The sequence below is a fragment of the Malaclemys terrapin genome, chromosome 2, assembly GCF_027887155.1.
Source record: "Malaclemys terrapin pileata isolate rMalTer1 chromosome 2, rMalTer1.hap1, whole genome shotgun sequence".
NCBI lineage: Eukaryota > Metazoa > Chordata > Testudines > Emydidae > Malaclemys > Malaclemys terrapin.
The window spans coordinates 211,300,960-211,317,016 of record NC_071506.1 but is presented as its reverse complement, the minus strand read 5'-3'; the positions used below and the strand labels follow the sequence as shown (position 1 = coordinate 211,317,016).

General features: G+C 44.5%; 1 protein-coding gene across 1 annotated transcript in view; it reads right to left on the bottom strand.

Moving 5' to 3' along the window:
- SNRK (SNF related kinase) overlaps positions 1-16,057 on the bottom strand; it is an 88,912-nt gene that overhangs the window by 64,793 nt on the left and 8,062 nt on the right. The window contains exon 3 of the mRNA XM_054019856.1: positions 3,383-4,076. Within this exon, the coding sequence (XP_053875831.1) occupies positions 3,383-3,971 (589 nt within the window). The 5' untranslated portion in view covers positions 3,972-4,076. The remainder of the gene's footprint in view (positions 1-3,382; positions 4,077-16,057) is intronic.

The following is a 16,057-nucleotide window of genomic DNA, read 5'->3' as shown; positions in this document are numbered from 1 at the left end:
GGATGATCAAGCGCATCCAAAACTACCCTCTGCTATCGCACATGGATGGGTCTTGGAGGATGGACTAATCACACCAGCTATATGTGAAATACTATGCACTCCCAAATCAATCTTTCAGCGAATCAAACACTCATGTGCAAAGACCAGATGCTCACTATCTTGCAAATGTTTGGCTGGCACCCTGTTTTGTATGGAGATGTGCAAGTGCGGCTTGGACAAGGATTGGGGTGACAACATGTCTAGCAGTGGTGCCCCAGACAGATGTCACTAATGACTGATGAATAAATGTTTTCAGTCCTACATGTCAAGGACAACTTCCCTAGGATTAGGCAAGATCAATGGCCTTTTAATGTAAGCAATGTATACCTGTGTGTTCAATTTTTAAACATTTTCTCCAAAATATACCAACGTAACTATTCTAGGTTTGTCATGTTTGGTACCACTGTGATCACGGGAAAAGGAATGATACCCAACTCAACCCATTTCCAAAGACATTGCATTATCAAAATTTCCACCAACGGGAAGACCTAGAGCTGAAAACGAGTCATCCTGACACAGAAATTATGATACATTAGTACGAACCCAATGACCCTTTCCTTAACTTTCTATGACTAACTTGACCATAGAATGAGATTTTATTACATTATGCTCCAAGACAAATCACAACAGTCACCATGTGAAAGACAAATTACTCATCTGTACACAGTAACTGGAGCTTAAGGTGTGTTATCTATATCAGTGGTTCTCAAACTTTTTTGGACCAGGACCCATTTGTAAACATTGATGGCCAGTTCCAACCCAGTAATAGCTTAAGTAGAAAACAAACAAGTATTTTAGCCCCAAAATACTTATTACCTAATACATGTAATAATAAAACAAAAACAAACAATCATAACAAGCCACAGCCAGTAGCAGCGCAGAAGTAAGGGTAGCAGTATCATTGGTATGCACAGCATTAACATACAGTGAAGCACAAGCAGCATCTATTTTTTAAAAGTTGTAGCAAAATATGATCTATTTTTAAATTTGTTTGCAACTCTTTCATACATTCTTGCGACCCACTTTTGAGTTTCCACCCATGTGTTGAGAAACACTGGTCCATATATAGATTTTCTACTATTGGTGCACATGTGTCCCACACACTCAAGATTGGAGTCTTTGGCCAGTAGTGCCCATTGGGTCCACATGTGCAGCAAATGCCCCCTTGGTCACAGAGGGCAGTGCAGGGCCAATCCCAGAATCCAGTTTACACCTGGATCCTCTGGCAAAGGGAAAGGAGGTCAGGTTGTGTTGCCCATATATATATTACACATCTCAAAGAATTCTAGTTACTGTGCAAGTAAAGCAACTCTTTGAGTGCTTGTCTATATACATATTCCATTCTTGGTGACTCCCAAGCAGTAACCCGAACTAAGGTGGTGGATGCTTAAAAAGTCTTATCTAGACTCTAAACATCCCTGCCAAAAGCAACATCTGCTCTGAAGGTATGTATGGAATCCCAGGAGGATGCTTTACAAATGTCCATTATGGGACTACTTCTCAAGGAAGCAGCGGAAGTTGCTTGCATTCTAGTGGAATGAGTTCTAATATTAACTGGTGAATCTACTGTTGCTAGTTCACAGCAGAATCCAATAACCCATTTAGATAATGTTTGGAAGTAAACAGTATGGTCTTTCATCCTCTCTGCAAAGGACAATTGCCTTAGGGAGGCCCGGAAGGATTTTGTTTTCTGTAAGTAAAAAGCTACAGCCCTATGATCATTAAGGGTATGTTATTTAGAGTTCCTGTGATTAGACTGAGGTCTGAGGAAAATGTAGGTAGGTAAGACAGTCTGATTTAAAACAGAAGTCTGACAATATTTTCAGTAAGAAATTAGGATGTGGCCTAAGAAAAACCAGTTCAGAATGGAGAACAGGATAGATGGAGTATGCCTTGAGTTCACCTCTCCCCAATCCTCTTAACTGATGTGATTGCTAGTAGGAAGCTTTTCATGGATAGATATAGAAGAGAATTTACCATGGGCTCAAACAGGGGTCTCATGAGGCCCCCCCAGTGCTACATTAAGAATCCATGTGGGGATTGCCTTCCCTTATAAGTAGAAAAACCCTTAAACCCCTGAGGAATCTGAACATTGTAGGATGGGGAAAAAAAACAATACCCCTGTAGATGAATGGTAAGTGTTAATAGCTGAAATATGCACCCTGACAGAGCTAAGTGAAAACCCAGAGTTCTTTAGAGAGAGCAGATAATCTAACATTGCAGGAACGTACATCTCAGAGGCTGTCAGAGATGATGTTCACACCAAGCCAAAAATCTTCTCCACTTAGTAAGTTTGTCTGAGGGAGTCTTTCCTATTATTTGTTATAATGTTCTGTACATCAGTTGATCATAACCTCTATTTCTGAGATCCATCCAGAAAACTGTGGTGCATTTAAGGGGAAATGTGACTCCTCCAAACAATGAGATTTTGTGTGCCCATCATTAATGGGAACTGCTGCCTCACAATGGGGGGCAAAATTTAATCCCAGAGACTTTGACTGCAACATCTTTAAAGCACTGGTACTCAAAGATCCCAGTTGGGAATATGTACAAGTATTAAAGACTTCACAGAACTAAGTGAAACTATCAAAGAGGTGTTGCCAACAGGCAACTAACTAAACCAAATTTACTGTACTAATATATACACTCTCTCTCTTAATAAGGAAAATTTAGATTTAGTGATCATGGACTCTGGGCGCACCGTGTCAAAGCCACAAGAAGTAAGAAGGAACTGAGTGGCAATACGTCCCATGCTGCATGCCCTTGGTGTGGGAGCACAAAGGCCCTCAGGCTGTATGGGAGCACTCAGACACTGCTGGCCAAAAGACTCGGATTTCAAGCAAATGCTCGCCAAGAATGGAATATACACGGGCAACCACTCAAAAGAAGAACTGCTCATTCTCAAAGTTTACTTCTGTTTGTGAGGCAAGTGATTCTTGTGTGTTTAGATTTGGGGATTTTTGTTTCATTTTTAATTTTACCTTTCTGTTCCCTATGAAAGGAGCTGGATTTTGTTTGAATCACTATATACCAGAAGGCATACTGCATACACCTTACTATTCATATTTTAATCCAGTGCATATATTGCATGGGTTTCCATTTTTATGAGCTTTAAGATCAAAATAAAAGATTTAACAAGCAGTTTGAAAGTTCTTCTTAAATAGGCTAAATATTGTCTCCTTCAGATAAAGCTATTGTAACCTTGACTCAGTGATCTGACCTTTACTATACGACTTCTTGTCTTCCAATGATGGCATTATTTTGGAAGGGAAAATATCTAACTGGTAACATGCTGAGGTACATAAGTTAATATTACTAGTCAAATTTAAGAAGCGTGACTTACCCACTGCTGGTGCATCATACTCATCCCCAAGTAGAATTTCAGGAGCAGAATATGCTAGAGATCCACAACTGGTAGTGAGCTTTTTTCCAGGCTGAAATTTGTTGCTGAAGCCAAAGTCAGTCAATTTCACAAGTCCTTGTTTTTCAAAGAAGACAACATTTTCTGGTTTTAAGTCTCTGTGAACTACATGTAGTTTATGGCAATAAGATATAGCATGAACTATCTGAGCAAAGTATTTCTTAGCCAGGTCCTCATTAAGTCCTTCTTCATGTTTCATGATGTAATCAAACATATCTCCTCCATCACCAAGCTCCAAGATAAGGTAAAGTTTGGTCTGGGTGTCAATCACTTCATACAGACGAACAATATTAGGATGCTGCACTAGTTTCATGCATCTAACTTCTTGGAAAAGATGCCCAGTGGCCAGAGTGTCCAGTTTGGTCTTGTCAATTACTTTCACTGCTACTTTTTCACCTGTAAAGACATGCCGGGCAAGTTTGACCACAGCAAAGTGGCCTCTGCCCAAGGTTTTATCCAAATCATATAGTCCAGCAATTTTTCCATCATACCCTCGTTTGAAGCCTGCCATACTGTTCCTGAAGAAGGACTAATGTTTAAACTGTTTGGAATTGGGATCTTCTCATATAAGCATATTTGTTCCAAATAAGTCATCCATTTTCACTGCCAAACGTATCTAAAACATAGAAAGAGAAACAAGATTACATATATTCACTTGCTCCTTAGTGTAAGCCATTCAAAAATAATTGCAATGTGGGCTTTACAGAATACTTCTGAAGTTATTCAGCAGGTGAGTTCTTCAAAAAGCATGTTTTGCCAAGACCCTAACTAAAGCAATGCACTGCTGACCAGCACCGGTCAGAAAACCATGCTGTCAATGTGTTTGAAGAAAGTGAGTTTCAAAGGCACAATGAGATAAAGAATAATGGAATTTCAAGAGAATTTTACTCGAAGGGCATTAGAGGAACCTCACGATACCCAAAAACTTCTCTCGAAAACTGGATACCTTGATGTGTCTTGGATCTGGAAAATATAATGTGTGATTAACACTTCAAGGAAGCTGTAGTTTGGATAAATTAGTTCTTCCACGTGACTACAGTATAAACATGGTCAATTATAGAAGCCCTTAAAAGCTGAAGTTTACATGTTCTTGTTAAAACAGGGGAGATAATCAAAAGAATTGAAAGTCATGCCAATAGAACTTCAGAGCACACAATAACTGTTATATGCCAAAAAATGAGGTGAAACACACACATTTCTTGGATCAATGTTCTACTGCAGTGACTTTGAAATATGTTGGGTAACAATTTCCCATTTATCACACCTCAGAATGAGGCACTAGATTTCATTTTCTACCTCATAAATTTAATCATCATTTACCAACAGAACAGCAATATACAAACTATAACAATTAAAAAATTAAAAGGTTGTGATTAAGTGTTTGATATGTTTATGCACCATAAAAAGGACAATTATTTTTTTAAAATAATTTTTAATCTGACATTGTCACTTGGCTCTCAATTAAAACCTTGCAAGTGAAACAACCCACAGGACAAACTTGAAGCTCAAAAGTAGATGTGCCAACTCCATAGGTTAAAAAAAAAAAAAAAAAAAAAGTCTGCTCCCCTCTGATAGCTTTCCTTTAGTCACTGGATTTCAGGCACTTCACCCCAAATGTAACTCCAACAGCCAGTTCATTTCACTTTTAAAAACCAAGTGTCCAACTTTAGCGCCATTTAAGTCAATAGTAAAATTCCCTTTTATTGCAATGAAAGTCCCTTTTGTATTTAAAAAGTTACTTAGAATTTCAAAAAATTTATTTGGATATTAAAAAGAGCACTACAAAAACATAGCCATGGAACTGTAAAAGAAACAGGGAAAGTCTTAAAAGGACACAGTCAATAAGGGGACGAAGAGTCTTCTAACCCAGAAAGTCTTCTAACCCAGAAAGTCTTCTAACCCAGAAAGTCTTCACTCAATTCCAGAACCCAACACCTCCCACTTCAAAGAACAATTAGCCTACTTCTCGAGAAAGTCATTCACAACACCAGGAATCAACACAAGAAACCCTCTATATCCAAATTCAGTCTATGCTCACAGACAAACAGGAAGTACTGCAAGGAAATGAAGCCATGAAGGAGGCTGCAACCCTAATCCATGCCCTTGTCAGATAGTGAAAATACTGAGAAAGTCTCTGCCCCTAACTGAGCTCATTAATACCTCCTCTAAAAAGAGACCTAACAGTCTTCCTGAACCACATCACAATCTGACGATTAGTTAAGAAATTACTATCCAGTATCTAGCCTTCTATTCTTGAGCAAAGTAACTGAAAAGCTTGCAGAGATCACCTCCAATTCCACCTAGATTCTGCCAATATTCTGGGCCCCATCTAATTAAGCTTTAGGGCTGGATATGGAACAGAGAGATGGTGGCACTGATGAATGAGCTCTTCTTGACCAGAAAAAAGGAACATTTGTACTCCTATAAAAAAATCCTGCTCCCCATTTCATATGTGGGCATGGTTAGCAGCTCTGGATCTGAGATGGCTTTCACTGCTCATCTCACATCAAACTCTAAATTGTGATGGGCATATGCTCCTCCACCTCAATAGCCTTCAGATGTGGATTCCTCCTCTCCCTTAATCTGTTCAACATCTATATGAAGCCATTAAGCACATCTACATGAAGACAGTAAACAGCACAACCAGCAACTGAATGAAGAACATAAGAACAGCCATACTGGGTCAGATCAAAGGTCCATCTAGCCCAGTATCCAGTCTTCCAACAGTGGCCAATGCCAGGTGCTCCAGAGGGAATGAACAGAACAAGTAATCCATGCCCTGTCGCCCATTCCCAGCTTCTGGCAAACAGAGGCTAGGGACACCATCCTTGCCCATCCTGGCCAATAGCCATTGATGGACCTATCCTCCATGAATTTATCTAGTTCTTTTTTTAACCCTGTTATAGTCTTGGCTTTCACAACATCCTCTGACAAGGAGTTCCAAAGATTGACTGTGCTTTGTGTGGAAAAAAATACTTCCTTTTGTTTGTTTTAAGCCTGCTGCCTATTAATTTCATTTGGTGGCCCCTAGTTCTTGTGTTAGAGCAGCTATCGGAAGCTAAATCCTAGAAAGACTAAAGCTATGCTTACAAGAAGAATGAAGCATGGTAAAGAACTCACCACCACTGCTTGTGTATATGCAAATAGCCTATAGCCATAAAAAAAATGTAATTTCTAAATACATTTGACAAGAATTGTGTGCCTCCTATCTAATTTGAATTTACCCACAGTGAACTTTTTATTCCTTCAGGTCTAGGATTGAAACGGATTACCTTAAAATTTAAAAAAAAAAAAAAAAGCTAAAATTGGTTCAGAACATAGCAGCCTAACTGCTCAGCAACACAGCCTGCCAAAGCACATTACCCCAGTGCTCCACTCTTTTTGCTGGCTTCCTATGAAATAGCAAAAGACTCAAGGTTTTGGTTATCCTCCCCCAAAGCCTCTATGCGACTGGCTCACATCATCTGACCACCTCACTCAGTGATCATCACCTCAAGCTACATTCCACTAGTAATGTCAAATTCTGGAATGTGCCTCGTGTGCATGGGAAATACATTTCTTGGTGATTGGCCCATAAAACTAGATCTTTGTACTGTATGAGGTAAAGCTAATCTTGAGGTCAAAAATCCAAAATCCATTTTGACCGATCAACAACAACAAAAATCCAAAAAAGTCCATTCTCTGCACACTGGAGGAGAAAGGGAAGTTTATATATACACATTAAACACACACACACACACACACACACACACACACACACACACAGTTTAATTCTGTCAAATGCTCAGAACACAAAGATGGCACATGGTAAAAACCTAGGCAGACAGTGAGATAAGACAAAAGTGAGACTTAAATCAACTATTACTACTGCATTTAAGATTACTATAACAAACACTGGGAAAAAATAGGGAAACTGACTATATTCCAAGGTTCTGAAAATGTACAAAGTGAACAAATAGGAAGAGAGATTTTCCCCTAATCTCTGTGCATCTCACTAACAGCAACAGAGAAAGAAAAGAGAATGATTTCCACAAAAACATTGGCAAAAGGGCTCAAGACCAAATGTAGTACCTGTAACTTTTCACTCTTGTAAAATCTGATCACAAGATGACAGTTTCTCTTTAAAACTTCAACCTGTCACAAAAAGCTTTTGATCAAAAGTCAGCTATGCCTTAGTTATTGAGAAATATTCAAAAGACAGCACAATCAATGGGACAAATGTTCACAAAAAGGGGAAAAAAATAGGGTCAGAGCAAGGGGAAGATAAAAAATGGTTACTCACCTTCTTGGAACTGTTGTTCTTCAAGAGGTGTTGTTCATGTCCATTCCAATCAAGTGTGTGCGCGCGCACTTGTGCACGATGGCTGGAAGATTTTTCCCTTAGCAGTTCCTTTTTGCCGGCTACTCCGATAGAGGGGTAGGAGGGTGGGTATTGGAATGGACATGAACAACACACCTCGAAGAACAACAGTTCCGAGAAAGTAACGGTTTTTTCTTCTTCAAGTGCTTGTTCATGTCAATTCCAATCAAGAGACTCCCAAGCAAATTTAGGAGGTAGGGTCGGAGCTGTCCACCGACTAGAGTACTGCTCTACCAAAGGCCGCATCATCTCTGGCCTACCTAGTAATTGCATAGTGTGTGGCGAAAGTGTGTATCGATTAGCACGTTGCTCCCCTGAAAATTTCTTGGGTGGGGACTTGAGCCAGGAAAGCTGTTGATGAAGCTTGCACCCTTGTACAGTGCACGTTATCGGGAGAGCTGGGATCCCTGCTAGATTGTAGCACTTGGTAATGCAAGCCACAATCCATGATGAAATGTGCTGTGTTGAAACAGGCTGGCCCTTCATCCTGTTCGCTACTGCGACAAAGAGTTGTACCGACTTCCTGAATGGTTTCATCCTTTCGATGTAAAAGGCCAGCACGCTGTGGATGTCAAGAATGCGGAGCCTCTGCTCCCTGCTACTCACATGAGGCTTGGGGTAGAAAACCGGAAGGAAAATGTCCTGGTTGATGTGGAACTGCAATACCACCTTCGGGAGGAAGGCCGGATGGGGCCTGAGCTAAATCTTGTCCTTAAAAAACATGGTGTAGGGCGGCTCGGACATTACAGCCCTGAGCTTAGACACCCTCCAGGCTCAAGTTATTGCCACCAGGAACGTGACCTTGTAGAAGAGGTATAGCAGGGAGCATGTTGCTAGAGGCTCAAAGGGATGCCCCATGAGCCTAAAGAGGACCAAGTTAAGGGCCCAAGCAGAAACTGGTTGGCGGACGTACAGGTACAACCTATCGAGGCCCTTCAGGAAGCGACAGACCAGTGGGTTAGCGAAAACCGAGCGGCCCTATACCCCTGGGTGGAAAGCCAAGATGGCAGCTAGATGTACTCTTATGGAAGACAAGGAGAAACCTTCTTGCTTTAGGTGGAAAAGGTAATCCAAAATCTGGGGCACTCAGGCTAGCACTGGGGAAAAGTTGCGCTGAACTGACCATATTGAAAATCTCTTCCACTTCGCCAGGTATGTGGCCCTAGTGGAGGGTTTCCTACTACTCAAGAGACCCTGTCTGACTTGTTCTGAACAAGAAAGCTCGAACGTAGTCAGCCATGGAGCCTCCAGGCTGTGAGATGCAGCAACTGCAGGTTCGGGTGCTGGAGCCTCCCACAATCCTGCGTGAGGTGGTCAGGGAAGAGCAGCAGGGTAATCAGGGGTCTGACTGATAAGTCTAGGAGAGACATGTACCAATGCTGGTGAGGCCAGGCTGGTGCTAGGAGAATGATCTGAGCCCGGTCTCTGCTGATCTTAAGTAGGATCTTGTGGACGAGCGGTACGGGTGGGAAGGCGTACAGAAGCGGTCCCCCATAATGGAGGAGGAACACATCCGCTGTGCTGCTCAGACTGATTCTGGAAGAAGCAGAACTGCTGACACTTCCTGTTGCATCGTGTGGCGAAGAGGTCGATCAGGGGACAGCCCCACCTCTGGAAGAGCGAAGATGCAATGTCCGGGCGAATGGACCACTCGTGGCTGCGAAAAGATCTGCTGAGGCAGTCCGCCAGCTCATTTTGGACCCCTGGAAGGTACGACTCCTTTAGATCAACTGAGTGCTCTATACAGAAGTCCTATAACTTGAGGGCTTCCTGGCACAGGGGAGAGAAGCGTGCACTCCCATTTGTTGATATAGAACATTGCGGTCGTACTGTCGGCCACAACCGATACACACTGGCTTGCTAGATACGGGCGGAATGACTGACACACTAGGCATGACACTCCCTGAGCTCCCTGACATTGATATGAAGACTGAGATCTGTCTGTGACCAGAGGCCCTGTGTCCTGTGGTCCCCCAGATGAGCTCCCCACCCCAAGTCTGACGCGTCCATCACTAGCATCAGGGATGGTTGTTGGGCAGCGAAGGGGACTCCTGAGCACACCTGCTGAGCGTCCGTCCACCACAGCAGCAAGTCAAGGATAAGGTGAGGCAGGGTCACAGTCCTGTCCAAGCTGTCCCTGACAGGTCTATACACTGACGCAAGCTACGACTGAAGCGGCCGAAGCCTGAGTCTGGTGTGCCAAACCACGTACGTACAGGCCGCCATGTGGCTGAGAAGTTTGAGACAATTTCTTGAGGTGGTGGTGGGGAAGTGCTTGAGTCCCTGGATCATGGCGTCGAGGGCCTGGAATCTTGCCTGTGGGAGGAATGCTCTGGCTTGGGTTGAGTCCAGAACCACCCCTATGAACTCTATCCTCTGGACCGGGGACAGAGTCGATTTTGTTTCATTCAGTAGGAGGCCTAGATTCTTGAAAGTGGCTCTGATGAATGCCACCTGAGCTTCCAGCTGAGCCCTGGATCGGCCTCTGATCAGCCAGTCAGCGAGGTATGGGAACACCTGTATCTGATGTTTCCACAGAAAGGCGGCGATGACTGCCATGCACTTGAAGACTCAAGGTGCTGCTGACAGGCTGAAAGGGAGGACAGTAATTGGTAATGGGAACCATTGACCACAAACCTGAGGAACTTTCTGTGGTTGTGCTCAATCGCTATGTGAAAATACGCATCCTTCAAGTCGAGGACAGCATACCAGTCTGCTGGATCCAGTGAAGGGATAACGGGGGTCAGGGAGACCATGCGGAACCTGAGTTTCCTCACAAACTTGTTGAGGTTGCACAGGTCGTGGATAGGCCTTAGGCCTTCGGTATTAAGAAATAGCAGGAATAGAAACCTTCACCCCTGTGTTCCAATGGAATCTCCTCCACCGCCCTTAATGCTAAGAACGACTGCACCTCCTGAATGAGAAGTTACTCGTGAGAAGGGTCCCTGAAGAGGGACGGGGAAATAGGGTGGAAGGGCACAGAATTGGATGGAGTATCCCCTCTCTACCATGCGAAGCACCCAGCAGTCCGAAGTTATACGGGACCATGCACGGTAGAAAGGGGATAGTCAGGAGGAAAAGGTAAGGAGGGGTGAATCCAGTCTCTGGTCTGGTGCGCCATCCTCGACTGCACCTTCAAAAAGCCAGTTTATGGCCAGAGGGCAGTTTTGCCTGGCCTTGATTAGCGGAGGGATGTTGCCTTCTCCTACCACTCCGGTTCCTCCTCCTAGAGTTGTCCTGGCGGTTCTGCTGCTGCAAACTTTGAGGATGTTGTGGGTGGAAGTGTCTCTGCTGTGTGGCAGGGGTATGCAAGCCCAAGCATGTAAGGGTGGCTCGGGAATCTTTTAGGCTGTGGAGCAGTTTGTCCATCTTCTCTGAAAACAGAGTCTCACCCTCAAACGGGAGGTCCTGAATTGTTTGTTGGACTTCGTAGGGTAACCCTGAGACTTGCAACCAGGCCCCCCGCCGCATAGCCACCCCTGTCGCCATGACTCTTGTGGCAGCATCTAAGGCTGCCTGCAGTGAAGAATGGGAGACTAAATTTCCCTTCTTCCACCAAAGTGGTGAACTCTGACCGAGACTCCGAAGGGACAAGCTTTGTGAACTAAGCCATGGAAGCACAGGTATTATAAGAGTACAGAGTACCAGCTCACAATGACCTGCTGGTTCACAATAAAGAGTTGTAAACCACCAGTGAAATAGATTTTTCTGCCCACGAGGTCCAAGTGTTTAGTTTTGGGGAAGGAACTTGGAAACCTTTTCTCTCCCGCTGGTTAGCCGCATCGAGGACCAGCGAGTCCAACAGCGGATGGGAGTAGAGATACTCAAAGCCTCTGGAAGGGACGAAATACCAGCGCTCATTGCGTTTGGCAGTGGGTGGCAGGGAGTCTGCCATAGAGTCCTGGTGGTGTCCACCACCGTTTTTATGAGGGGTAACGCTACCCGTGAAGGCCCCAAGGGTACTAGGATGTCCACCATGGGATCCGTGTCCTCAACCACCTCCTCGGCCTTGATGCCCAAACTTTGGGTAGCCCTGCGGAGCAACTGCTGTACAACTCTATTGTCCTCTAACGCAGGAGCTATGGACGTCCCTGCCAACGCTTCGTCCGGCAACAAGGAGAAGGAAGCGAGTGCCGGTGGTGGAAGCTCACTGCCATCTGCCCCTGATGGATCATGTGACTCCCAGGGCAGTGTTGGAGGAGGTGGTGCCGGGCCAGAGGCGGTGCCGGAGGCGTCGTAGTCAATGTCAGCATCAGTCTCAAGGGAAGGAGCTGCATTGGCACGCTCACAGGAACTGCCGGGTTCCGGAGGCCAGGTGCCAACATCAGCACCTGGGCTGTAGGTGCCTGCATCAAGGTCGACATCAACAATGGTGCAGGCATGGGAGATGGATGTGTCGCCGTCGCGAAGGCCAGTGCCTAAGTCGGAGTCAAGCACGGTGACTGAGTCGACGACGGGCCTGGAGGCAAAGGCGTCAGGACTATAGGTGCCAGGTGCATATGCATATGCACAGCGGAAGGCGGCAGCGTGTAGGTGCTGGTGGACAAGGCAAAGGGGAGCGCTTCAACATCATAGCCAGCTTTCCCTTAGAGTGCACCGGAGGACGGGGGCTCCGTCGGCGCTGAGGGTTCCTCCCTGGCAGGCGAGAATGGTGCCATCAGGTGGAGGAGATCTCTGGAGACCTTTTACGGTTCCAGCGTGGACGGGAGCTGCTGATGCTGCTTAGGCGCCAGAGATCAAGGTAGGGCCAGACTCGACTGCCTCACCTGGACAGGAGTCGACAGGGCCCCGGAAGGAGACGCCGAGGAGTGGCCCACCTGGGGTCGCACTTCGACGCTTAGCCAGAGGAGAACAGTCGTCTGGCTTTTTCTTGTTTTGAGGCACCAGCAAGTGGAAGCAGTGCCTACTACCAGACTGGCCCCGTGAGGAGCTGTGTCGGTGCCGAGCGTCCCTGGGGAAGTCCTTCCTCGGCGCCTTCGGCACTCCATATCGAGGAAGACGACGTAGGGGTTGGGTCTCTTGAGCCCGGGTCGGAATGAGGGCATAAGGCTGCCTCCATGAGGATCACCTTTAGCCGCTGTTCCATTTCTTTAAGTGTTCTCGGGTGGAACTCGCGGCAGACCTTGCAACGATTTTTTTGATGGGTCTCCCCCAGGCACTTAAGACACAACGAGTGCAGATCACTCTTAGGCATGCGCTTGGCACAAGCCACACAGTTCTTAAATCCTGGGGACCGCAGCATGCCACGGCGCCGGGGCGGATTGGGAAGGGGGGAACCCCTACCCACCACCTACTATATTATACTAAACTAACTGGAGTACTACCAACAACTAACTAATTATATATAATTTGGCTTCCTCAACCACGGGATGCTACTCAAGGAAGGACTGCTAGGCAGAGATGGCGTTCACCTTTCTTTTTTTTTTTTTTTTTTTTTTTAAATGGAGATATCATCCTATCTCCTAGAACTGGAAGGACCTTGAAAGGTCATCAAGTCCAGCCCCCTGCCTTCACTAGCAGGACCAAGTACTGATTTTGCCTCAGATCCTGAAGTTGCCCCCTCAAGGATTGAACTCACAACCCTGGGTTTAGCAGGCCAATGCTGAAACCACTGAGCTATCCCTCCCCCCACTGAGCTATCCCTCCCCCTTTCAAGGAGGGGAAAGACCCTATTTGGACAGTATCTTAGATGCCTATATACAAATGCGAGAAATATGGGGAATAAGCAGGAAGAACTGGAAGTGCTAATAAATAAATACAACTATGACATTGTTGGCATCATTAAACTTGGTGGGATAATACACGATTGGAATGTTGGTGTGGATGGGTACAGCTTGCTCAGGAAGGATAGACAGGGGAAAAGGGGAGAAGGTGTTGCCTTATATATTAAAAATGTACACACTTGGACTGAGGTGGAGATGGACATAGGAGATGGAAGGGTTGAGAGTCTCTGGGTTAGGCTAAAAGGGAGAAAAACAAGGGTGATGTCATGCTAGGAGTCTACTAGGCCACCTAATCAGGTGGAAGAGGTAGATGAGGCTTTTTTTAAACAACTAACAAAATCATCCAAAGCCCAAGATTTGGTGGTGATGGGGGACTTCAACTATCCAAATATATGTTGGGAAAAAAACACAGCGGGGCACAGACTATCCAATAAATTCTTGGACTGCATTGCAGACAACTTTTTATTTCAGAAGGTTGAAAAAAGCTACTAGGGGGAAAGCTGTTCTAGACTTGATTTTAACAAATAGGGAGGAACTCATTGAGAATTTGAAAGTAGAAGACAGCTTGGGTGAAAAGTGATCATGAAATCATAGAGTCTGCAATTCTAAGGAAAGGTAGAAGGGAGTACAGCAAAATAGAGACAATGGATTTCAGGAAGGTGGATTTTGGTAAGCTCAGAGAGCTGATAGGTAAGGTCCCATGGAAATCAAGACTGAGGGGGAAAACAACTGAGGAGAGTTGGCAGTTTTTCAAAGGGACACTATTAAGGGCCCAAAAGCAAGCTATTCTGCTGGTTAGGAAAGACCACCTTGGCTTAACCATGAGATCTTGCATGATCTAAAAAATAAAAAGGAGTCATATAAAAAACGGAAACTAGGATAGATTACAAAGGAAAAATATAGGCAAACAACACAGGAATGAAGGGGCAAGATTAGAAAGGCAAAGGCACAAAATGAGCTCAAATTAGCTACAGGAATAAAGGGAAACAAGAAGACTTTTTATCAATACATTAGAAGCAAGAGGAAGACCAAAGACAGGGTAGGCCCACTGCTCAGTGAAGAGGGAGAAACAGTAACAGGAAACTTGGAAATGGCAGAGATGCTTAATGACTTCTTTGTTTCGGTCTTCACTGAGAAGTCTGAAGGAATGCCTAACATAGTGAATGCTAATGGGAAGGGGGTAGGTTAAGCAGATAAAATAAAAAAAGAACAAGTTAAAAATTACTCAGAAAAGTTAGATGCCTGCAAGTCACCAGGGCCTGATTAAATGCATCCTAGAATACTCAAGGAGCTAATAGAGGAGGTATCTGAGCCTCTAGCTATTATCTTTGGAAAATCATGGGAGACAGGAGAGATTCCAGAAGACTGGAAAAGGGCAAATATAGTGCCCATCTAGGAAAAGGGAAATAAAAACAACCCAGGAAACTACAGACCAGTTAGTTTAACTTCTGTGCCAGGGAAGATAATGGAGCAAGTAATTAAGGAAATCATCTGCAAACACTTGGAAGGTGGTAAGGTGATAGGGAATAGCCAGCATGGATTTGTAAAGAACAAATCGTGTCAAACCAATCTGATAGCTTTCTTTGACAGGATAACGAGTCTTGTGAATAAGGGAGAAGCTGTGGATGTGGTATACCTAGACTTTAGTAAGGCATTTGATATGGTCTCGCAGGATATTCTTATTGATAAACTAGGCAAATACAATTTAGATGGGGCTACTATAAGGTGGGTGCATAACTGGCTGGATAACCGTACTCTGAGAGTTGTTATTAATGGTTCCCAATCCTGCTTGAAAGGCATAACGAGTGGAGTTCCGCAGGGGTCTGTTTTGGGACCGGCTCTGTTCAATATCTTCATTAACGACTTAGATATTGGCATAGAAAGTACACTTGTTAAGTTTGCAGATGATACCAAACTGGGAGGGATTGCAACTACTTTGGAGGACAGGGTCATAATTCAAAATGATCTGGACAAATTGGAGAAATGGTCTGAGTTAAACAGGATGAAGTTTAACAAAGACAAATGCAAAGTGCTCCACTTAGGAAGGAAAAATCAGTTTCACACATACAGAATGGGAAGAGACTGTCTAGAAAGGAGTACGGCAGAAAGGGATCTAGGGGTTATAGTGGACCACAAGCTAAATATGAGTCAACCGTGTAATGCTGTTGCACAAAAAGCAAAGATGATTCTGGGATGTATTAACAGGTGTGTTGTGAGCAAGACACGAGAAGTCATTCTTCCGCTCTACTCTGCTCTGGTTAGGCCTCAACTGGAGTATTGTGTCCAGTTCTGGGCACCGCATTTCAAGAAAGATGTGGAGAAATTGGAGAGGGTCCAGAGAAGAGCAACAAGAATGATTAAAGGTCTTGAGAACATGACCTATGAAGGAAGGCTGAAAGAATTGGGTTCGTTTAGTTTGGGAAAAAAAAGACTGAGAGGGGACATGATAGCAGTTTTCAGGTATCTAAAAGGGTGTCATAAGGAGGAGGGAGAAAACTTGTTCACCTTAGCCTC